The sequence below is a fragment of the Phycodurus eques genome, chromosome 6, assembly GCF_024500275.1.
Source record: "Phycodurus eques isolate BA_2022a chromosome 6, UOR_Pequ_1.1, whole genome shotgun sequence".
Lineage (NCBI taxonomy): Eukaryota > Metazoa > Chordata > Actinopteri > Syngnathiformes > Syngnathidae > Phycodurus > Phycodurus eques.
In genome coordinates, this window is record NC_084530.1 from 10,135,696 (window position 1) to 10,159,977 (window position 24,282).

Below are 24,282 nucleotides of genomic sequence, written 5' to 3' on the forward strand. Positions count from 1 at the left end.
ATATTTTGTGACACTAGTCCTGGAACCTTTCTGACACACCTCATGTGTACTGGCTCTGTCCAAAAGTGATGCACTGTGAAGATTTCAAGTAACTTTTCCGTGTGTGGTACTGTACCTGGGCTATTTATCAGGAGAATCTGGCTCGACCTAAAGACCTTTTTTTTATGTTTAAAAAAAAATGCATAGATTTTAATACAACTCTTGTCCTGGATCTTGTTATACCTTTCAGATTCTTCACTTGAAGTGGCTGAAGACTCATTTGAGTCTTGAGAGTTGGACAGCAGCTCCGTGTCCCCCTCCTCTAGGTTGTGTTTTGCTGGAGAGATGGAAGAAGGTACTGTGGGCTCCTTAAAAAGGACTTTCTGTTGCGAGGAGACAGGCCTGCCGACAGCAGCCGTTGATTTGGAGGGATGGGCCCTAGTCTGGGCTGCATGGCCTGCACGAGGTGCCTCATCTTCAGACTCAGAGTTGACCAGCTGGTGGGTGTACTGGTGGATCTCCTTCAACTTGAGGATCATGTGGCGCTTTGGTAATGCTCGAACACCAAACCTGCACAGAAGATGACAGTGAGTGGCATCTGTAAAGTCAAACTATCCATTAGATAAACAAGAGGAAATTCGGCTTTTTTATCTTGACATTGAGTTGTTAGAAGTTTTGTCTTTGGGAATTGAAGAATTTAGCGATTTTGATTCCATTATCAAGACTGCTAAGTGAACCCTTTCCTTATTGATTCTGTTATTTTCATCGGGTGAGGGAATGAAATACCACAATTTCTCAGTATAACACACATTTTTCTTTCTAGAAATGTCATTAAAAATCTTATATACTATATATCCTTCAGCAAAGGCACCACCAAGATTGAAAGGAGATTCTAACCTTGTAAACAGTTGTCAAGTACTGTACATTGTAAAATATTGTTTACAGCCATGCTCCTCAAGCACTGCTGCAAACGAGTATTTGCGGGTGATGGACTAGCATTGGTGCAGTTAGTCATTTTTCATACAATGGTAGTGGAGGATCTCAGGTGTAGGGTGTCTAAAGGTGATGAGACCAAGATAGACATTTTTGGTCTCTATTCTAAGCGGTATGTGTGGAGAAAACCAGGCACTGCTCATCACCTGTCCAATACAGTCCCAACAGTGAAGCACGGTGGTGGCAGCATCATGCTGTGGGGTGTTTTTCGGCTGCAGGGACAGGGAGACTGGTTGCAATCGTAGAAAAGATGAATGCGGCACATGAATGAAGTACAGGGATATCCTGGACGAAAACCTTCTCTAGAGTGCTCAGACTGGCCGAAGGTTCACCTTCCAACAAGACAATGACCCTAGGCACACAGCTAAAACAACGAAGGAGTGGCTTCAGAACAACTCCGTGACTGTTCTTGAATGGCCCAGCCAGAGCCCTGACTTAAACCCAATTGAGCATCTCTGGAGAGACCGTGAAAATGGCTGTCCACCAACGTTCACCAACCGACCTGCTAGAACTGGAGAGGATCTGCAAGGAGGAATGGCAGAGGATCCCCAAATCCAGGTGTGAAAAACTTGTTGCATCATTACCAAAAAGACTCATGGCTTTATTTGCTCAAAAGGGTGCTGCTACTAAATACTGAGGCAAAGGGTCCGTTTTTTTCAGTCAATATGGGGTGCTGTGTGTACATTAATGAGGAAAGAAAATTAACTTAAATTATTTTAGCAAATGGCTGCAATATAACAAAGAGTGAAAAATGTAAGGGGGTCCGAATACTTTCCATTCCCACTGTACTTTTGGTGTGCAGTGCGAGCTGGCATCTGTTACACTACACATTGTAGAGTACATTCTTAACAAACTGCGTTTATTGAGCTCATCTTTGACCAGCGAAACAGTAACCGTGGCCTCTTAAGCGCGTCATCCAAGCGCCTCACTCTCCAGGCACGACTATAGGCCTTTTCACACTGCACTTGGCAAGGCATCCGACGCCCTCGACTTTCCCATTCATTGTGTATGTGCTGAGGAGAAAGCAGCGTCAATGCAGAGGGTGCCTAGCGAATCCTCTGATAGAAAAAAATTCTATTCTGGAGCGTTGACGCAGTGACGTTAGAATAGCTCCTCCAATGGGAGAGGGCCTGGCGGAGTGATTTCTGAGTGCTATTTTGGCTGACTTGTACCGTTAACGGCAAGGGGGAAATGGAGGAAGGGATAATAATTGCAATGTCACACTATCCAAACTCTGGACGTCTGATGTCTATGTGGGAGGCTTTCAAACTCCCTTTCAAAGCTGCTGCGTCCTCCTCCTCCTTAATAGAAACAAAGTTAGGGCTCTCTTTTCCAACAAATACATATTGCCGAGTTGCGGTCCACTCAGCGGGGAAGGGTTGTAGGCTGTTGCGTCATCATTTCCAAATATGGGATGGCCGCACCCCCGTTGCCATCACTTTTGCGCTTTGACGCGGGGTCCTTTCACACTGAGCAAGTGCAGCGTGAAAAGGGCTTTATCGATTCACGCTCAATCCAACTGTTACACTGATATAACAGTTGGATTAAGCATGGGTTGATTGGCCATGCCTAGAGGGTGAGGCACAAGGATGACATAATTGAAAGGCAACTATTGTTGTGTTACCGTCTTGGACGCTACATTAGTGTAGCAACAGAGCTAACACACGACTCCACACATCAGAATAACGATATAGTGTTCCCTCGCCACTTCGCGCGTCACGTTTTGCGGCTTCAGTGCGTCGCGGGTTTTTCCAGAATACGTATTCATCAAAAAAAAAAATATATATATATAAAATACAGCCATATCAGCCGCCATATTGCGGAAAGACGCGTCGTTTCATGTTGATACGCGAGAGAGGTTTCCTTGCATGCCAAACAAAGAAATGAGTTGACTCAGAGGCTTTGTACATGCCACGGGCACTCATACAAGGCGCGTGATTGGTTTCCGGCGAGTGGATTTATCCCGTGAGCTGATTGGCTGCGCATCATCGCAGCCTCACCCAGCATCTTCCCTTGTTGTGACTTGCCAGTCTCGTCCAGGCTGTTGACTGTCTCACATACTGTATCTTAGTGTTGTGTTCGCGATAACAGTTTTTTGATTAGTTAAGCCCTTACAATGCCACCTAAGCGCTGTGCCCCAACGAAAGCTTCCTCCGGGGCGCCCAAGAGGAAGAAGATGATGATGACCATCTGCGATCAAGTGAAACTTTTAGATATGATCAAAGAGGGCAGAAGTTATTATGGCGGTTGTTCACCTTTCGCAGGGGGTTCTGGTCCCCATTAACCGCGAAAAACGAGGAAACACTAAACGATAAAGGGTTAGATCGTGCAGTACATGCTTTTATATCGAACTACTCTATGTGGTTATAGTGAACAGCTTCTGCATACGAGAAGTACTCTACCCCAAAATTAAAGCCTTGCAAGTATTGCAAGTAGCCCCGGTATCATCTTTTCTTGTGAAATATGAAATGTGAAGGCCAAATTTTAGAGTACTTCTGCTTTGATCCCATGTTGAAAAATTTCTGAACCGAAATAAATCTCTTGCATGCGATGTCATCACTCATTGGCGGCGCAAGAGGAATCGATAAGCAGAATCGTCAGGCAACCAAACAAACTATTCCTAGGAATTGATTTACTGGGAACCAGTTCTTAAAGAAAAAAAAAAAAAAAAAGTATTCAATTCCAATCTCTAAATTCAACAGACTGCAGTATTTTAAGCTCCACCCGTTTTTGTTTTTTTTAACCATACCTCTGCAGTTGGTACTCAGGTAGTACAGTACGGGTACTTTATTGGTACCCTCTACAACTTTTTTATCAAGCGGTACTGCTTGGTTTAACCAATAACCATGACTAAAAACAACAGGTTCAATTTATTTGGCTTTTGTTCAAGCAATCTGACTAACCTGTTCAGTTTGTTCTTGAGTTCCGGGGTATCCATGTCAGAGTAGTGAGGCATTGGAGTGATGGGCACCAGAGTGTGGTGCCTTTTATTGCGAGAAGATGCTATAAAGACACAAACAGCATCGTTTTAGCTTACAAGTTTCTTGTATCTTTTAGATGACTTTTCTCCTCAAATGAAACAGATGTGTTTGCTTGTTGGCTTGGACAAAGCTACTACAAAATATGGATATGTCATGACTTGGTTGGCTTTAATGATCACAAAATCCAGTCCCTACAGTGAAATGCGGTTTTTAAAAAGTACTTACATGGAGTTTTTAGTTGGGCAGAAGGGTTTAGCCTCTGGGAAAGAGGAAGAATCTCCTCTTCCTCCCCTGAGTTGTCCAGAATGTTTGCAACCAGCAGGCTGTCACTTATCTCTGGTGGATTGTAGGTCATGCGATCAGGTGTTGAAGGCATGAAGGTCTCACCCTCTTTACTGGGAGAGGACTGGGAACTTTGGTTTTGGGGTTCTTGGCAGCTACTCATACCATCTTGACAAGATGGCGGAGGTATAGGGGTGGTGCATGAGGCAGACGTGTCCACTGGTCGGCTGCATCCTCTGCTGTCTTCTAGCCTCAGACTGAAGCGTCCCGGGTTTCCCACGACGTCATCGCAGGCGTCGAGGCCCCACGAGTCGTTGAAAGCTATCGGTGGCTCATCCATGACAAGGAAGTTCTGCCCAAAACTCGCATCTGGAGATCCAGTTTTGTCACTCGCTTCTTCTCTGTCAACATCATCAAACTCTGGAATCTTTCCATCCTCACTTGTTGTTCCACTCCTCGTTGTCTTAAATCCTGTGCTGTTGTGTCTGATGGAGCGAGGTGGACTTAGACTGGAGCACTTACTGTCTCTCTCTGAACTTGGAACACCTTTGTGTGAGGGAGAAGAATTTGGCTCTGAAGGGTCACAAAAGGGGGAGTGATGAAAGCTCTCCAATTGCATCTTCTCCAGGCTTTCGTGTTCTTGACTAAATGACTTTTGGTTGCTCGGCCCTGTGTAGAGCGGTGAGGTGTCGGGCTGGATGTGGTGCTGGAGGACATCTGAGTGCAGGGGAGTGCTGCTATAAGGGTCAACGTGGAGCTGGAGAGGCGTCTCTTGCTTTGAGGAATCATGGAGATGATGAGAGAGGGTTGAGAGGTATGAGAGCTTCAGCTCTGCAAACACTGCAGAGTCCACTTCTGCTCTTGCTGGATTCAGCAAAGCACCACTTCCTTCCACTGGTTCAACATAGGTGGAAATACAGTCAGTCATAGATCTGTTACTAAACGGTGGGGAACTATTGTCTTTTGGGAACAGCGTTGTCCTACAAATGCTGCTTTTGGTTTGAGGGGAACTCTGCATGCTTATTCTTCTGGGACTGGTGTGGACTGGTGTGGAGGGGATGAGCCAGGAGAGCTCTGGAGAACAATCAACTTGACTAAGTTGGTCAGGAGATGGACTTACATCAACTACACTACAGTCCAAATTTCTGGACTGTTTCTTCTCCATAGAGGGCTCTCTAGGCTTTAAATGAGTGAAGCTATGCTCAGGTTAGGGAATGAGACAGGACAGGACTCTGGGCACGGGGCTCAGTCACAGATACCTCCATGTCCTCGCTTGAGTCTGACAAAACTATCAGCTCTGGTTCCCTTTTCAGGGGTGAATGAGACAGTAGCGGGACACGAATACGATCCGAAACTTGGTTTTGAGGCTTTCGAGTCGTACGATCTTTCGGAGGTTTCTGTTCAAAAGTAGCTATTTTCTTGACACCAACAGTCCTGTCTTTACCATCCCGGTATGGGGATACACCAGAGACAGGCAAGTTGGATGTATTAGGGGAAATGTCACTGCCTAAACTTGCTGAGGACTGAAGCAAGGTTCTACCAGATAATTTAAATGAGGCAGTAGGTGGCATGTGTGCTCTTGGTGGAGTAGAGGAAGGAGGACAGAAGGAGGGTTGATCTTCTTTGTAGACCCCCTCAGAGTCTGAGAAGAGGCGATTATAGCTGCTCTCCAGGCTGTGGTCTGGAAGAGTGTCAGATTTAGGCTCTGGGCTTTCATCACTAGCTCTTCCTGGAGTCTTTCTTGGTTCAGTAAGTTTGTTTGATATCTCTCCATCATCTCCCTCGCTTTCTCCGACGCCGGTCTTCTCCTCATCCCTCATTCTCTGCGTGGCAGCAAACTCGTAAATTTCATCCAGCTCTTCCTCATTCACCTGCTCCTCGTTGAGCTCCCTGTCACCTAATGTGGGGTCAGCAGTTTTTTCGAGACCTCTCTCGTCATCCCCTTCTCGGTCCGCATCATCTTCGTGGCTCCACATGGAGTTGAAGAGTGCCGTTAAGTCAGTCTCTGTGCCATTAATGAGATGCTCCGTGTAGCATGTGGCAGGTCCATCATCATTCTGAGCTGAAGCCTCTTCCAGGGGAAGCTCACATAGCCACCGCAATTCCTGTAAGTCAAACCTTAAAAAAATTGGAGGAGATAAGTTGTCCACCTACTTTTTTTAAATCAAGATGATTCCATTGTTTGTTTGGAGCTGATCAGTCCAATATCAAGAAGTGTTACGTCTACCTGGATGCCAACTCCAGTACATGAGGATGCAATGAAGCCGGGAGGGAAAAGTGAGCGGTGTAGAGGTACTGCAGCAGAACCAACACCGCCTGTCCTGGGATATCACTGATCAACACCCTTTGAGCTGCAGGCATTCCCTCCTCGTGCACCCCAAAACCACTTTCATGCATCTGGAAGCAAAACATAGGACAATATTTAGGCCACTAGACATCTTAGTATTTTGATGGTAGCTCAAAATTGAAAAATTACTTTGTAATTGCTTATATAAAAATATTTGGGTCTCTGGAGGGCCTGCCCACCTATTAAGTGTGAAATTTAACAGCCACATAAATCTTATTTCCTACTTCTGAAAATGTGGTTGTGATTGAGGTGTTCTGCACTTTTGCCCCACTTTTTCATAACAGTCATTTTGTTTGGTGATATGTCCATTCACCACTTACACACTGATGTATGTCGTGCTGTCTCCAGAAGTGAAAATGCTTTGATTGTCTCATATTTTTGTGTGTGTGTGGGCTGCGATGGGCTTCTTGCTTTTACTTGCGGAAGGAGAGTCCAACATGTGGGGAAAAAAATCAGCGCTTGTAATGACAAAAAAAAGATCCAGCCCGAGGGATAAGGGCTGTCTCACTTGTATGAGACAAAAATCTAAATTATTCCAGCAAGACAAGAAATAAAGTGTGTAAAGCATACTATAATTCCTTATCTTTTGGGGTATTTTAACAAAATGTCATAGCCATGTAATTTGGTTTGAAATTGTGAAAACGTTCGCCTTTCAAAGCTGTACTGCAGTTACCATTTCTGCCAAGAGGGGGCAGCGTGCATATATCATGAAGGAATGGACAAAGAAGACTTGGCCACCGTCCACCTGGAGTTGCCAGTCACTGAGCTGAGGATTGTTCACCATGCTGCTCAGGTTTGATGCCAAGGTTGATAGCGCCTCCTGCAGAACAAGCAAGGGACTCAGTGTCTCTCATCAGGAAGGACCCGTGTATTCGTTTTGTGATATCCAAACTTTGTCTTGGAAAATTTGGAGAGTGACCTTACTGATAAATGGCTGATGTGCTCCTTAGCTACTCCTGGCTGACATAAGGATCTTCCTACTTGGCTCTGGAGGTCAATCGGATCAGTGTACGTTGTTTGCAGCAGGGCATCACTCACACAAAGGTCAGCGGTCTCCTCTAGAAAGAATCCGCTCACTTGGAAGTTTTTAGACAAACTGGTATTGTTGTCTGAAGGAACGCCATTGAGGACAATGCATGAAAAATAATCATACTTAACAGTGAGTGTACATACAGTGGGTACAGAAAGTATTCAGACACCCTTAAATTTTTCACTTTGTTATATTGCAGCCATTTGTTAAAATCATTTAAGCTATTTTTTTTCCTCAATGTACACACAGCACCCCATATTGACAGAAAAAAAACGTAATTGTTGAAATTTTTGCAGCTGTATTAAAAAAGAAAAACTGAAATATCACACAGCCACAAGTATTCAGACCCTTTGCTCAATATTTAGTAGAAGCACCCATTTGAGCTAATACAGCCATGAGTCTTTTTGGGAATGATGCAAAACGTTTTTCACACCTGCATTTGAAGATCCTCTGCCCTTCCTCCTTGCAGATAATCTCCAGTTCTGTCAGATTGGATGGTGAACGTTGGTGGACAGCCATTTTCAGGTCTCTCCAAAGATGCTCAATTGGGTTTTAAGTCAGGTCTCTGGCTGGGCCATTCAAGAGCAGTCCCGGAGTTGTTCTGAAGCCACTCCGTTATTTTAGCTGTGTGCTTAGGATCATTGTCTTGTTGGACGGTGAACCTTCAACCCAGTCTGAGGTCCTGAGCACTCTGGAGAAGGTTTTCGTCCAGGATATCCCTGTACTTGGCCGCATTCATCTTTCCTTCGATTGCAACCGGTCGTCCTGTCCCTGCAGCTGAAAAACACCCCGACAGCATAATGCTGCCACCACCATGCTTCACTGTTGGGACTGTATTGGGCTGGTGATGAGCAGTGCCCGTTTTTCTCCACACATACCGCTTAGAATAAAGGCTAAAATGTTCTATCTTGGTCTCATCAGACCAGAGAATCTTATTTCTCACCATCTTGGAGTACTTCAGGTGTTTTTTTTGTTTTTCTTTTTTAGCAAACTCCATGCGAGCTTTCATGTGTCTTGCACTGAGGAGAGGCTGCTGTCAGGCCACTCTGCCATAAAGCCCCGACTGGTGGAGGGCTGCAGTGATGGCTTTCTAGAACTTTCTCCCATCTCCCGACTGCATCTCTGGAGCTCAACCACAGTGATCTTTGGGTTTTTCTTTAGCTCGCTCACCAAGGCTCTTCTCCCCCGATTGCTCAGTTTGGCCGAACGGCCAGCTCTAGGAAGGGTTCTGATTGTCCCAAACGTCTTCCATTTAAGGATTATAGAGGCCACTGTGCTCTGAGGAACCTTAAGTGCAGCAGAATTTTTTTGTAACCTTGGCCAGATCTGTGCCTTGCCACAATCCTGTCTATGAGCTCTTCAGGCAGTTACTTTGACCTCATGATTCTCGTTTGCACTGTGAGCTGTAAGGTCTTATATAGACAGGTGTGTGTCTTTCCTAATCAAGTCCAAGCAGTAAAATAAGACACAGCTGGACTCCAATGAAGGTATAGGACCATCTCAAGGATGATCAGAAGAAATGGACAGCGCCCGAGTTGAATATATGAGTGTCACAGCAAACGGTCTGAATACTTATGGCTGTGTGATATTTCAGTTTTTCTTTTTTTAATAAATATGCAAACATTTCAACTATTCTGTTTTTTCCCTGTCAATATGGGGTGCTGTGTGTACAATAATGAGGAAAAAAACTAACTTAAATCATTTTAGCAAATGGCTGCAACAAAGAGTGAAAATTTTAAGGGGTCTGAATACTTTCCGTACCCACTGTATACATATACTAAGTCTGTAACGACACACCAAGGTCACAATTCAATATGTATTACGATTGCTGACTCACGCTTTGATACACAATTCGATTTGCTTTTTTTTTTTTTTTTTTTGGAGGGGGGGTTAAAAAAAGAGATTATGGTAACAAAACCTGGACTATATATTTAGAACACTTAATGATACATGATTGTAAAAAAAAGAAAATTGTAACAGAGTAGAGGTAACAGACTTTGGTTTGTGCTGTAAACCAGAAATGAAACAACAAAATATGTAAAAACAATGACTTTTCTCTAACAAAATAGCTACTGTTTAAAAAAATACTCAGAACTAAACTACACTGTGAAGTTGAGGAATCAAACTTTCTGTCTGTTCCATGAACTGCAACAGACTTCCTATGTGTTTCAAACCAGAAATGAAATACAACCCCAATTCCAATGAAGTTGGGACGTTGTGTTAAACATAAATAAAAACAGAATACAATGATTTGCAAATCACCTTCAACCTAAATTTAACTGAATACACTACAAAGACAACATATTAAATGTTCAAACTGAAAAACTTTTTTTTTTTTTTAGCAAATAATCATTAATTTAGAATTTTATGGCTGCCCAGGAGCCACCACACTCTGTACAGCCAAGTTAACAGTAGGGAAAAAAAACATTTAAAAAATGCATTTAGCAAATGGAAATAACTGATCTAAAACAGGAATTTCTTTTGTCTGATTTTATGTCAGGCAGTCAGGGGGGAAAATGACTGCATCTGCTGTTTTTGCTTTACACACCTTGGCCTCTGGTGTGGTGTGATGGATGCATGGAGTTACCCATTTACAGTAAGCTTAAAAAAAATAAAAATAAAAAAAAAATGTCTGAATGTGTTACCTGGGCGTCTGTGTGTGAATATTTATTTAAAGGTAAATCCCAAATTTCAATGTCAATGATAAATTTCACCATCCTCAGTTATGTAGTATGCATGCAAAATATACTGTATAGAAGTAAAATATAAAGTGAATATCTTCTGTAACTAAATTCACAAATTTATGCACAGAATTCCTTTGACTAGCACCCAAATGTCAAGGAAAATACATCGTATGATGTGTGCATTTTTTTTCTTTTAAGATTGCTATGTGGGCCACATACAGCATCCATCCACCTATTTTTTTATAGGGTTTGTCCCCATTAGGGTCACAGTGAGCTGGAGCCAATCCCATCTGATTTTGAGCAAGAGGGGGGTAGACCATGGCTAGATGCCACACAATCGCAGGGCACACAAAGATAATTTTGAACCACATGTTTGAATACAGTGTACATTACAGAGCTATTTCGTATGTATTTGTTTTACCTTTGCCAGGGCCAGGAGCAGTGTTGTCACCGTGGGCTATGGGCATTTCATCGTCAGACAGCTTCACCAGGTCTTGCAGGGTCTGACTGTTCGCTGGGAGCTGCTCCGTGGCCGGAGTGGAGGGAGTTGAGGAGCAGGTAGCTGGTGACAGGGCCCTGCTGACAGCAGGTCCTTGACTCACAGGTTGGACAGAAGAACAAGGGTTGTCGTTGCGGTGGGAGGAAGCGCAGAATGTCTACGGGCAGAAGTGGTGAGAAATGGAGAACTCAGAGATATAGTCAATCAATCATACCAATACATAATCTTATTTAAATAATGATTAGACTGTATAAATCATGACCAATGAAAAGCATGCATTTATTGAGTGTGAAAGGTATGAGAAAAATGTTTTAATTCAGATTTTAAAAATGCGCACAATTTGGCAAGTTAACGATGAAAACCACGTTTTCATCATCCATTTCCCACACTGCTTGTCCTCATTGGGGTCACGGGAGAGCTGGAGCCTATATCAGCTGACTTGGGCTATGTTCACACTGCAGGTCAATTGCGTTTTTTTTGCCCAATGTGACATACAGTGGGTGCGTAAAGTATTTAGACCCCCTTAAAATCTTCACTCTTTGTTATAGTGCAGCCATTTGCTAAAATAATTTAAGTAATTTTTTTTTCCTCATTAATGTACACACAGCACCCCATATTGATAGAAAAAAAACTGAATTTCTGAAATCTTTGCAGATTTAATAAAAAAGAAAAACTGAAATATCACAGAGCAGTAAGTATTCAGACCCTTTGCTGTGACATTTATTTAACTCTGGTGCTGTCCATTTCTTCTGATCATCCTTGAGATGGTTCTAAACTTTCATTGGAGTCCAGCTGTGTTTGATTGTACTAATTGGACTTGATTAGGAAAGCCACATACCTGTCTGACCTTACAGCTCACAGTGCATGTCAGAGCAAATGAGGATCATGAGGTCAAAGGAACTGCCTGAAGAGCTCAGAGACAGAATTGTGGCACAGATCTGGCCATGGTTCGTAAGAGCACAGTGGTCTCCATAATCCATATATGGAAGACATTTGGGATGACCAGAACCCTTCCTAGACCTGGCAGTCTGACCAAACTGAGCAATCAGGGGAGAAGAGTCTTGGTGAGACAGGTAAAGAAGAACCCAAAGATCACTGTGGCTAAGCTCCAGAGATGCAGTTTGGAGATGGGAGAAGGTTCTAGAAAGTCAACCACGACTGCAGCCCTCCACCAGTCGGGGCTTTATGGCAGAGTGGCCCGACGGAAGCCTCTCCTCAGTGCAAGACACATGAAAGCCTGCATTGAGTTTGCTAAAAAAAAAAAAAAAAAAAACACCTGAAGAATTCCAAGATGGTGAGAAGGAAGATTATCTGGTCTTATGAGACCAAGATAGAACTTTTTGGCCTTAATTCTAAGCGGTATGTGTGGAGAAAACCAGGCACTGCTCATCACCTGTCCAATACAGTCCCAACACTGAAGCATGGTGGTGGCAGCATCATGCTGTGCGGATGTTTTTCAGCTGCAGGGACAGGGAGACTGGTTGCAATCGAAGAAAAGATGAATGCGGCCAAGTACAGGGATATCCTGGACGAAAACCTTCTCCAGAGTGCTCAGAACCTCAGACTGGGCCGAAGGTTCACTGTCCAACAAGACAATGATCCTAAGCACACAGCTAAAATAACGGAGTGGCTTCAGAACAACTCCGGGACTGCTCTTGAATGGCCCAGCCAGAGACCTGACTTAAACCCAATTGAGCATCTCTGGAGAGACCTAAAAATGGCTGTCCACCAACGTTCACCATCCAACCTGACATAATTGGAGATTATCTGCAAGGAGGAAGGGCAGAGGATCCTCAAATCCAGGTGTGAAAAACTTGTTGCATCATTCCCTAAAAGACTAATGGCTGTATTAGCTCAATAGGGTGCTTCTACTACAACCCCAATTCCAATGAAGTTGGGATGTTGTGCTAAACATAAATAAAAACATAATACAATAATTTGCAAATCATGTTCAACCTATATTTAATTGAATGCACTACAAAGACAAGATATTTCATGTTCAAACCGATAAACTTTAGTGTTTTTAGCAAATAATCATTAACTTAGAATTTTATGGCTGCAACACGTTCCAAAAAGGCTGGGACAGGTGGCAAAAAAGACAAGGACAATGTTCCTCAACGTACAATTGCAAGGAATTTAGGGATTTCATCATCTACGGTCCATAATCTCATCAACAGGTTCAGAGAATCTGGAGAAATCACTGCATGTAAGCGGCAAGGCCGAAAATCAACATTGAATGCCTGTGACCTTCGATCCCTCAGGCGGCACTGCATCAAAAACCTTCATCAATGTATAAAGGATATCACCACATGGGCTCAGGAACACTTCAGAAAACCAATGTCAGTAAATACAGTTTGGGGCTACATCCGAGAGTGCAACTTGAAACTCTAATATGCAAAGCAAAAGCCATTTATCAACAACACCCAGAAACGCCGCCAGCTTTTCTGGGCCCGAGCTCATCCAAGATGGACTGATGAAAAGTGGAAAAGTGTTCTGTGGTCTGACGAATCCACATTTCAAATTGTTTTTGGAAATTGTGAACGTTGTGTCCTCCGGCCCAAAGAGGAAAAGAACCATCCGGACTGTTGTGGATGCAAAGTTCAAAAGCCAGCATCTGTGATGTTATGGGGCTGTGTTAGTGACAATGGCATGGGTAACTTACACATCTGTGAAGGCACCATTAATGCTGAAAGAAAACAGAGACCCCGGACTGTTGAACACCTGAAGCTGTAGATCAAGCAAGAATGGGAAATATTTCCACCAACAAAACTTCAACAATTAGTGTCCTCAGTTCCCAAACGTTTATTGAATGTTGTTAAAAGAAAAGGTGGAAAGGTTTACACAGTGGTAAACATGACCCTGTCCCAGCTTTTTTGGAACGTATTGCATCCATAAAATTACAAGTTAATGATTATTTGCTAAAAACAATAAAGTTTATACATTTGAACATTAAATATCTTGTCTTTGTAGTGCATTCAATTAAATATAGGTTGAAAATTATTTGCAAATCATTGTATTCTGTTTTTATTTATGTTTAACACAACAGCTCAACTTCATTGGAATTGGGGTTGTAAATACTGAGCAAAGGGTCTGAATACTTGTGGCTGTGTGATATTTCAGTTTTTCTTTTTTAATAAATCTTTAAAATTTCCAGAATTTTGTTTTTGATCCGTCAATATGGGGTGCGCTGTGTACATTAATGAGGAAAACAATTAACTTAAACGATTTTAGCAAATGGCTGCAGTATAACAAAGAGTGAAACATTTCAGGGGGTCTGAATACTTTCCGTACCCACTGTATATGTCATCAAAAGGCGACAAACATCACAATTGTTCGAAAAAAAAACATGCCACAAAAGCAAATGGCAGACAAAGGAGCAAAAAACTGTCAGTGGCAAAAGAAGATGCTTTACAACTGATAAATATAAGAAAATGTTGGCTCTGGTTGCACAAAATCCTTGAAATTTCCAGAAATGCATCATGACGAGACGTACGCGAGGAGCTGCATTTACTTCCGTAAACACAGTGCCTAGCAGTCGCGCAAATGCGTGTGATGTCACAGACACTCTACAGTACAAGTCACATTTGTTTTTGTAATGTGAACATACATAAAAACATAAAAAATTGGATTGAACAAAAAATTTAACAAAAAAATCCGAATTGGGTATCGTGCCCTGCAGTGTGAACTTAGCCTTAATTGGGCAAGAGGTGGGGTGCACCCTGGACTGGTCAGCAGCCAGCCAAAATTGTTTTCTAAATTTGAAATGAAGTCATGAGTAACTAACTAGCACAAATATCTGGATCAACAATGATTTACTACTTTATAATCAGAGTGATAAAAACATAAATGACCTTTTCCCTTCTGGGAGCATTTCCGATAATAGATAACATATGGTGAGAGAGTCAAAGTTACTTCCATGGCATGCTCCAAATCACTATCGGTAACAGGTGTTAGCAGCTTTCACTCATCCAAACATTTCCTATCCTAGCATTCATCACCTTACCTCTGCTGATTCCCAAGGTGTGATGAAGTCTTTGAGCTCTGGGACGAAGAAGTCCAATACAGTTGTAGTGTTTCCATTCAGCAGTGCACTCTTTTGCCAGAGGGGGGCAGCACCGCTCAAGGCAGACAAGGTGCTGGGATAGCGGGTGGGGGTAGGTGGAGATGGAGCTCTACTGCGTAAGAGGAGAGCAGAGACACGTTCCTGCAGCCTTGTCAGGGCCGCATCGGCATCCTGGATAAGGAGGATAGGAGGAGGACGAGGGACGGGACCCTTTTTCTTCTTACCACGCCCCTTACCTGCAACATAAGGAAATTGAACATTATTAGACACACTGAACATCTAAAGCTCATTCAGATGCACAACCTCAAGGTTCAAAATACAAGCTTCCTTCTACAATTTCATCATTTTTCCTGTTCGTCAATGCTATCTCTGTTTTTAAAAAAAATATTGATGTCCTGGTTCATGTTGAGCGGTTTGCAGCAGACACTGTTTGACATATACATCCATCCATCCATTTTCTGTGCCGCTTCTCCTCACTAGGGTCGCGGGCGTGCTGGAGCCTATCCCAGGTATCATCGGGCAGGAGGCAGGGTACACCCTGAACTGGTTGCCAGCCAATCGCAGGGCACAAACAACCATTCCCACTCACATTCACACCTATGGGCAATTTAGACTTGTCAATGAACCTACCATGCATGTTTTTGGGATGTGGGAGGAAGCCGGAGTGCCCGGAGAAAACCCACGCAGGCACGGGGAGAACATGCAAACTACACACGGGCGGGGCCGGGATTTGAACCCCGGTCCCCAGAACTGTGAGGCAGATGTGCTAATATATATATTAGCACAACAACAAAAAAACAAAAAAAACAAACAAACACAAAACACCTGGATACAAATGGTTGGGTCTCGTTAGACTCTAGAGTCCCTGCCACAAATCAAGTCTGAAATTAAACTGAGTAAATCTTTCATTTTCTACCTATTTCTGAAAATGTGTCTGTGAGTGAGCCTTTCTGCACTTCCGCCCCCATTCCATAACAGCGGGACAAATTTATTTTATTTGTCCATGATTTTGCAGCTAGGCTGGGCGAGGATCCTGAGCCACTTTCAGGCAAACAATGTCTGAAAAACAACATCAAAACCAAAAGGGAAACAAGAGTTGCACTGTTGTTTTGTTGGATGCAGATCGCTCGATTAAGTTGTCAGCCCGGTGGGAGCATATTGTTCGGCGATGTGTCTGCTGCACCACATGCACGGCTGAAAGAGCAATTTGGAGGCTTGGTGATGAAATGCAGCGTCCATGAGTGAAAACAGTGTCCATGCTGTCTTGTTGGCGTTCACGTGTGTGTTGCTGTTCATAGTCGAGTCGGTGCTCTAAACCAGCCATCCCTAGCTCTACGTCTAGTCGTCATGGTAGCAAAATCTGTACTCGCCATTAGACCAGCAGTACAGGGGCGGAATGAGGGCTGGCTCAAATGCAAAGGGGCCATTCTTTCAAACGGGCTCATTTTGACAAGAAAGGTGTGTTAAGTGTTGTATACAGTAATTCTTGGTCCTTGGGGTATTTGGTTGAAGTATGTCAGACATGTTAGTAAGACACCTAGTACAGTTTAAAATTGCAATTATTTAAAATAACATGCAAAGATGACGCGAAAACATGGACCCTGGACCACAAAGACAAAAGCTCCACAGATAACATTTCACATAAAGGTCTTGTAATATGCCCATTTGTGTCAACTTGACAACTGCTTTATCATAAAATGCACTTAATCTTGCGAGACACTGAACACGAGGTGATGCTGTACCTGTATTTGGCCTCCACTTCAACACAGGAGTCATGGAGAAATCAGGGGTGAGGAGCTCTGTTTTTGCCACACTCAGCTGCTCCCTCTCCTGTTCCAACAGGGAGGATGACAGAGCCAGGGCCACCATGGTGTCTTCATCCAGGAGTTTGGTGTTTTTCCTGGGTTTCTTCTTTTCTGCTCGTCTGGCTTTAGTTACACCTTTCCTTTTGGTGCCTCCAGTCTGTGAGCTGAACAGTACAAATAAAATTGGGGCCGTGAACAGATTAGGGTTCAGAATACATTTAAAAAGAAACAAAAAGACATTGAATGAGGTAGCTTCACCCCAACCTTCATCAAAGATGAAAGACGATTTGCCCATTGCTGCAATTGGTAAAATTCCACAAATCATGTTAAGAATTACACCATGACAGGACAATTCTAAACCTTTACAGAAAAAATGTACAGAGATAACTATATGGCCTATAGCAACTACAGAAATTGTAGAAGATGTATAGTAGTATAAATTCACATTTAGTTTTTAATTGTTTTGCTATGGGGTAGAGTAGAAAGACCAAAACATTTTCTCTCTGTATACATTTTTGAAATCCATGCAAAAGCGTGTGAAAAACATTTTGGACAATGACATGAATTTAATTTTGGGGGGACTTGTCCCACAGCTGGAACTATGGCTTTTAAAACAGTATCAAATACCAGTTAATTTTGGCCCAAAATGTCTGCCAGAAAGTTGGCGCTTAAGAGGAAACTGGCATCTAGTAAACATGACAATGACCTCTAGCATCCAAATAAACAAAAGAATGGTTTCCTCTGAATAATATTTCAAGTATTGGAATGGTGTAGCCACACCTAAATGCAACTGAAAATATGTGGGGCATATTAGATGTCCTTGCAATGAGAGGTGCAACAATTAATCAATTAATCGACAACTAATTGATTATCAAATTAATCTACAACTATTTGTATAATCAAGTAATTGTTTAGAGACATTATTGAAAAGTCAAAAACTAAAAATAGCAATCAAACCGTTCACTGAAATTAATACATGAAAAACAAATAATAAAATCATGAATCAAAAATATACAGTCCCCTCCAAAAGTATTGGAAGGGCAAGGTCAATTCCTTTGTTTTTGTTGTATACTGAAGACATTTGGGTTTCAGATCAAAAGATGAATATGAGACAAAAGTTCAGAATTCCAGCTTTTATTTCATGATATTTACATCTAGATGCGTGAAACAACTCAGGACAGACCACCTTTTGTTTGAAGCCACCCACTTTTCAAATGAGGATAAGTATTGGAACAGACATTATGAAATTAACTTAAAGTGAATAACATTTAATATTTGGTGGTACAACCCATCCATCCACCTATTTTCTACACCGCTTATCCTCACGAGGGTCGTGCGTATGCCAGAGTCTATCCCCAGCTAACTGTGGGCAAGAAGTGGGGTACATCCTGAACTGGTTGCCAGCCAATCGCAGGGCACATATAAACAAAAAATGATTCACACTCACATTCACACCTACGGGCAATTGAGAGTCTTCAATTAACCTACCATGCATGAATACCCGGAGAAACCCCACACAGGCAGGGGGAGAACATGCAAACTCCACACAGGCGAGGCTGGATTTGAACCCGGGTCCTCAGAACGGTGAGGCGGATGTGCGAACCAGTCTGTGGTGGCATCACCCTTACTTGCAAGCAAGCCTGTGACCCATTGACTTCAACAGACCGTTGCATTCTTCATTTGAAATGTTTTTCCAGGCCTTAACTGCAGCCTCTTCTGCTCTTGTTTGTTACTGGGGGTTTCTCCCTTCAGGAGGTAAAATGCATGCTCTATTGGGTTAAAGTCCAATGATTGACTTGGTTAGACTAAGACCTTCCACTTTTCCCCCCGATGAAGTCCTTTGTTGGGTTGCCAGTGTGTTTTGGGTCATTGTCTTGTTGCATGATGAAGCTTCTCCTGATTAGTTTGGATGCACTTTTTTGTAAATTGCCAGACAAAATGGTTTTGTACACTTCAAAATTAATTCTGCTGCTACTATCATGAGTTACTGCATCAATAAAGACTATTGAGCCCGTTCCAGAAGCAGGCATGCAAGCCCAAGCCATTACATTACCGCCACCATGCTTCACAGATGAGCTTGTGTGTTTTGGATCATAAGCAGATCATTTCCTTCTCCATACTTTGGCCTTTCCATTACTTAGGTAGAGGTTAATCATGGTCTCATCAGTCCATAAAATTTTGCTCCAAAACTTTTGAGTCTCATCTTTGTACTCCTTTGCAAAATCCAATCTGGCCTTCCGATTCCTTTTGCTGATGAGTGTTTTGCATCTTGTAGTATGGCATGTAAATTTATTCTCTTGAAGTCTTCTTTGAACAGTGGATTGTGATACCTTCATCCGTGCCGTATGGAGGTTGGCAGTGATGTCACTGACTGTTGTCTTTGGGTGTTTCTTCACAATGTTTCTGTCATCAACTGCTGTTGATACGCTTGGCCAACCTGTTCGATGTCTGTTGCTCAGTTCACCAGTAGTTTATCTTTTTCAGGACATTCCAAATTTTTGTATTGGCTATGCCCAATGTTTGTGCAATAGCTCTGATTGATTTTCCCTCTTCTCTCAGCTTCAAAATGGTTTGCTTTTCTCCCATTCATATCTCTCTGGTCTTCGTCTTTGCTTAACAGCATATGCAGTTTTCACAGGTGAAACACAAAGCCAAACGCAAGCACTGTTTAAGCAATCTATCCAAAAGGCAATACCTGAGCAACTAGAAACATCCATCAGTCACATTCCAATACTTTTGCTCACTTGAAAAGTAAGTGGGTTCAAACAAAAGGTGCTCTGTCCTGAGTTTTAACACATCTAGATTCTGAACTTTTGTCTCATATTCATCTTTTTTGGTCTGAACAAAAACAAAGGAATTGACCTTGCCGTTCCAATACTTTTGGAAGGGACTATTTTTTTTACATTATGTTATTATTTTGATATAGATATACAGACAATGGAACCTCTGAGGTCATTCAATTTGGATTTTGAGTGTATATGGTTAAATGAATGAAATTAAATGGCGGCTTAATTGGGGTTGGGTATCGAGAATCGATTGGAACCGGGACTAACATTCCGGTTCACCCGGGATCATTCAAATAAAATAAAAAAAATCGTTTCCCAGTTTCGATGCCTACAGTCCACCGACCCCGAAGAAGCAGCGAAAACCAACGAAGAAGAACACGCACAAAGCTGTGCTTGTGCCCAACAGCAGCGGCGAACAAAAGTGTTAACTATGTTAAAATAAATGACCAGTCACCTCAGTGCAACACTTGGATAAAGATTATATTGTGCAAAGGAGCCTTTCACGATGTGTAGAAGTCTGACGCGTTCTGAGCCTCAGCCTACACCGCGCGGAACTTCTAACAAGTTAAACGCTGGGTTGCACTCTTGCACTGATGGTTTTTAGCGTTTATTTTAGTCTTCAAACCAAGCGCTGATGACGGACACAAAAATGAAATAAGTTACTTCATCATACTGGAAAGAAAGTAGAAACAGTCGCATGACAAGCTTAACATTGAGCTAAAACTTCACCAAAGGTCAAACTAGCAACTTTACATCACAATGAATTGTGACAAAATTCACAAAAAAAGTCACACGGTATGACAAACACTAACCTTGTGTCTCATCGGTGGGTAGGTAAAGGAATCAACATTTTATATCGCTTGGTTCCATTACTTTCATTGTCAAAATTCAGTGTCGTGTGAAGTTACTTTTCGTGCCAAAATGCCGGGTTCCGGTGCGTACCCTTCAAAATAAAAGGCTAAATGCTTCAAACAGGAAGTAAAGTTAAAAAACTTGCACTTATAAACCATTTGAAGTGATAAAACAGTCGCAAATAACTACTTTAACAATGCTATTTTAACTTGTAGCTGAAACAATAATTAATGTCTATTACGTCAATAGGGTTAGTCCCACACACATTGCCTTTTAGTTCATAGGTTTGATATTGATACTGGTTATAAAGAACACAGACTCCAATGTTCATTTTAGTTCATGCGGCAAGCTGCTAATAAAATGGATGTTCATAATTAGGACACTCTTTATTTAAACCATGCAAACCTTTTCGACCCAGTCCCTAAAAGAATCGGAATCGAGAATCGTTTGGAACTGGAATCGAAATGAAGAACCAGAATCGCTCAAATTCAAACGATGCCCAACCCTAGGCTTCATTATAGTGCCATTTATTTGCAGCCTGGAGACGAAGGCCTGAACATGTGGTTCTCTGAGGGAGTCTCAAGAGTCTACAGAAGTCTTATTTAACACCACAAAAAGTGTTTTTTTTTTTTGCCAATCAATTCTTCTAATAAATAAATAAAAAATAGGTCACCTGAGGCGTCAGAAAAGTTCATCCAAATCCAGCCAAAAAAAAATCGCTAAGTTAGCAACACTCAGGATTCAACCATTAGTATTGTTTGAAATTGTGAAAAAAATGCATGTTTTCTTTAAAATCGCATCTCAAGGGAATAAAGATTGTATGATGGCAACAGTTTGACCCTGGAATGGATTTCTATTTCCATACGGAAACATTTGTTTCAAAATCCCCCAAAGTCAGACATTGATGAGGAATGGACTTTGTTTGACCACAGAGGTTCTCCTATATGTATGCTTGACTGATGGGAAGTGTGGCTAGAGTAGACATACAGTGTGTTGGTAGCAGCATGCTGCATCTCCTCTGCCTGCCTCTGGAGAGCCTGTAGCAGGTCGGCAGGACTGACGCCCATGACTGCCGAGCAACGCTTCAAGTGGGCACAGCGACTCTTGTGCGACTTGAATTTCTTACCACAAATTGGACAGTCAGGGACACCCAGAGGCGGAGGAGGTGGAGGAGGAGCAGCAATTTGATGCTCACTGTTATCCAAACATCTAACAGCAGAAATGTATACATTTTAGTACAATTACAATTAGTGATGCACCAAAATGAAAATTCTTGACCGAAACAGAAAAACTGAAATTGGGGAGCCCAAGGCATACAACCGAAATTACCAATCAAACAGAATTTGTAAGCACTTTCCATACAAAAGAATGCAACACATGGCGTTTTACATTAACTCAAATATAAAAATGAATCAAAACTGCTAATTATTAATTATAAAACTATCTAATCATTACTAAAATTACATTTATAGCTATGACTGCAGCGCTGCCAACCTATAGAAATTCACTTCCTGAACAATTTCTCTGAACTTCCATATTTTTAAAATGATGTCAAGAACATTACTGTGGGACAGTTATTGCAGTATCTTAGGTAGTAGGACAAAAAATAATTCTGCATGCTGTTCCGTTCCACAACATAATTACTACTCTATAATTGTAATAGTTAATAAATTATGGCTTCCATATTTGTTATTTTACTGTACTTATTGCATCAATCTTGAAATGGTGGACACATTTGCAGCCAAATGTCTTCTGTTGTGTGCTCTTTTTGTATTTCCTCTATCCATTATTGGTGCTGAAATGGTGCAAATTACCCATTGTGGGACTAAAAAAGGTGATCTTATACTCTAAATATTATTATAAATGTGTGCATGAAAAGAAATAAGGAAATGTCTGTTTGGCAGATTTCTTTCTTTGTAATGTGCTTCTTGCCAATAAATCTGACTGCTGGACAGCCAGTTTATTTTCCTTTTAATTGGTGTCGCATTTGTAAGGAATATGCATTTGTGGGATGAGCAGCGGAGCAGAGTATGTGGGTTGTGCGCGTGAAAAATTTGCTAAATGTCTGCCAAGGCAGAAAAGCTTATTTTGCTGTTGCCATTGGCTCTTATTTGAGCTTCTTGTACTGGAGCTGATGTCTGCAACACATGCATTGGATCCTAAATATGTGGAGAAATATAATGTTCAGCAATATGTCCAGATTCTGCCTACAGCTGTTGGATAATAGCGTCACAGTGAGGAGGAGAAGCGAAGAACGCTACGCTGATTGCTGCACTGATAGGGTAACATCTTTTGGTGGAAGCAGTGTGATGGTGTGCATTTTTTGGCATTTCTCTCACTGGAAAAAAACAGGCTTGTCATCACTGGTGGCAAACTCAATCCAAAGAGATATCAAGATGAGATTCTATCTTCTTCTTCTTCTTTTCCTTTCGGCTTGTCCCGTTAGGGGTCGCCACAGCGCGTCATCCTTTTCCATGTAAGCCTATCTCCTGCATCCTCCTCTCGAACACCAACTACCATCATGTCTTCCCTCACGACATCCATCAACCTTCTCTTTGGTCTTCCTCAAGCTCTCTTGCCTGGCAGCTCCATCCTCATCATCCTACTTCCAATATACTCACTATTTCTCCTCTGGACGTGTCCAAACCATTGAAGTCTGCGCTCTCTAACTTTGTCTCCAAAACATCGAACCTTGGCTGTCCCTCTGATGAGCTCATTTCTAATTTTATCCAACGTGGTCACTCCGAGAGCGAACCTCAACATCTTCATTTCCGCCACCTCCAGCTCTGCTTCCTGTTGTCTCTTCAGTGCCACTGTCTCTAATCCATACATCATGGCTGGCCTCACTACTGTTTTCTAAACTTTGCCCTTCATCCTAGCAGAGACTCTTCTGTCACATAACACACCTGACACCTTCCTCCACCCGTTCCAACCTGCTTGGACCCGTTTCTTCACTTCCTGACCACACTCACCATTGCTCTGGACGGTTGACCCCAAGTATTTAAAGTCCTCCACCCTTGCTATCGCTTCTCCCTGTAGCCTCATTCTTCCCCCACCAGCCCTCTCATTCATGCACATATATTCTGTTTTACTTCGGCTAATCTTCATTCCTCTTCTTTCCAGTGCATGCCTCCATCTTTCTAACTGTTCCTCCAGCTGCTCCCTGCTTTCACTGCAGATCACAATGTCATCTGCAAACATCATGGTCCACGGGGATTCCAGTCTAACGTCATCTGTCTGCCTCTCCATCACCACTGCAAAAAGGAAGGGGCTCAGGGCTGATCCCTGATGCAGTCCCACGTCCACCTTAAATTCTTCTGTCACAAGAATTTAAGGTCGACTATTCTATAACCAGTGGCAATTCCGTATCACCGCAGTCTGGGACCAAAGATGACAACGCTACCTCTGAATGTGGGAGTGGAGAGGTCAGAATAGGCTGCCAGCAGTCCTGACCTCACAACCCGATTGAATACTTGTTAGATCACCTTGGGTGTGCTTTTCACAACACAACAATGTTGGCTTACTTGCGACAAAAGTTGGTTGAAGAATAGGATACCATTCCACAGCAGTGCCTGACAAGCATAAGGAGAAGGTGCCATGTGGTTGTGGCTGTGTATGGTTCTTCTACATGCTACTGAGGCTCCTGATTGATGTTAAAATTGCCAGTATTTCTTGTTTTTTTCAATCTTCAATCAAAATACCAAACAAGAATCAATGGCAACAGCAAAATAAGATGCTTGTCATTGGATGAGATCTGGCAACTTTTTCATGGGCACAACCCACATAGTTCTGCTGCTCTTCCAACAAATGCCTGTTACTTACAAATGTGGCCTCATTTAAAATGGAAAGAAACTGGCTTTCCAACACTTTACAATTTGTTGTCAACAGACAATGTCGTCACAAAGAAATAACAAAACAAATGTTCTTACTTTTTGTACTATGTGTAGTATTATTAAGCCATGCATATTGTTCTACCACATT

At 42.3% G+C, this 24,282-nt stretch overlaps 1 protein-coding gene across 1 annotated transcript in view; it reads right to left on the reverse strand.

The window, feature by feature from the left end:
- The window catches only part of slx4 (SLX4 structure-specific endonuclease subunit homolog (S. cerevisiae)), a 29,072-nt gene that overhangs the window by 2,642 nt on the left and 2,148 nt on the right, over window positions 1–24,282 (reverse strand). Inside the window, 11 exon segments of the mRNA XM_061678483.1 lie at window positions 223–549; window positions 3,876–3,975; window positions 4,179–5,440; window positions 5,442–6,353; window positions 6,463–6,632; window positions 7,256–7,402; window positions 7,507–7,691; window positions 10,718–10,952; window positions 14,799–15,094; window positions 16,601–16,827; window positions 21,289–21,510. Of these exon segments, the coding sequence (XP_061534467.1) occupies window positions 223–549; window positions 3,876–3,975; window positions 4,179–5,440; window positions 5,442–6,353; window positions 6,463–6,632; window positions 7,256–7,402; window positions 7,507–7,691; window positions 10,718–10,952; window positions 14,799–15,094; window positions 16,601–16,827; window positions 21,289–21,510 (4,083 nt within the window).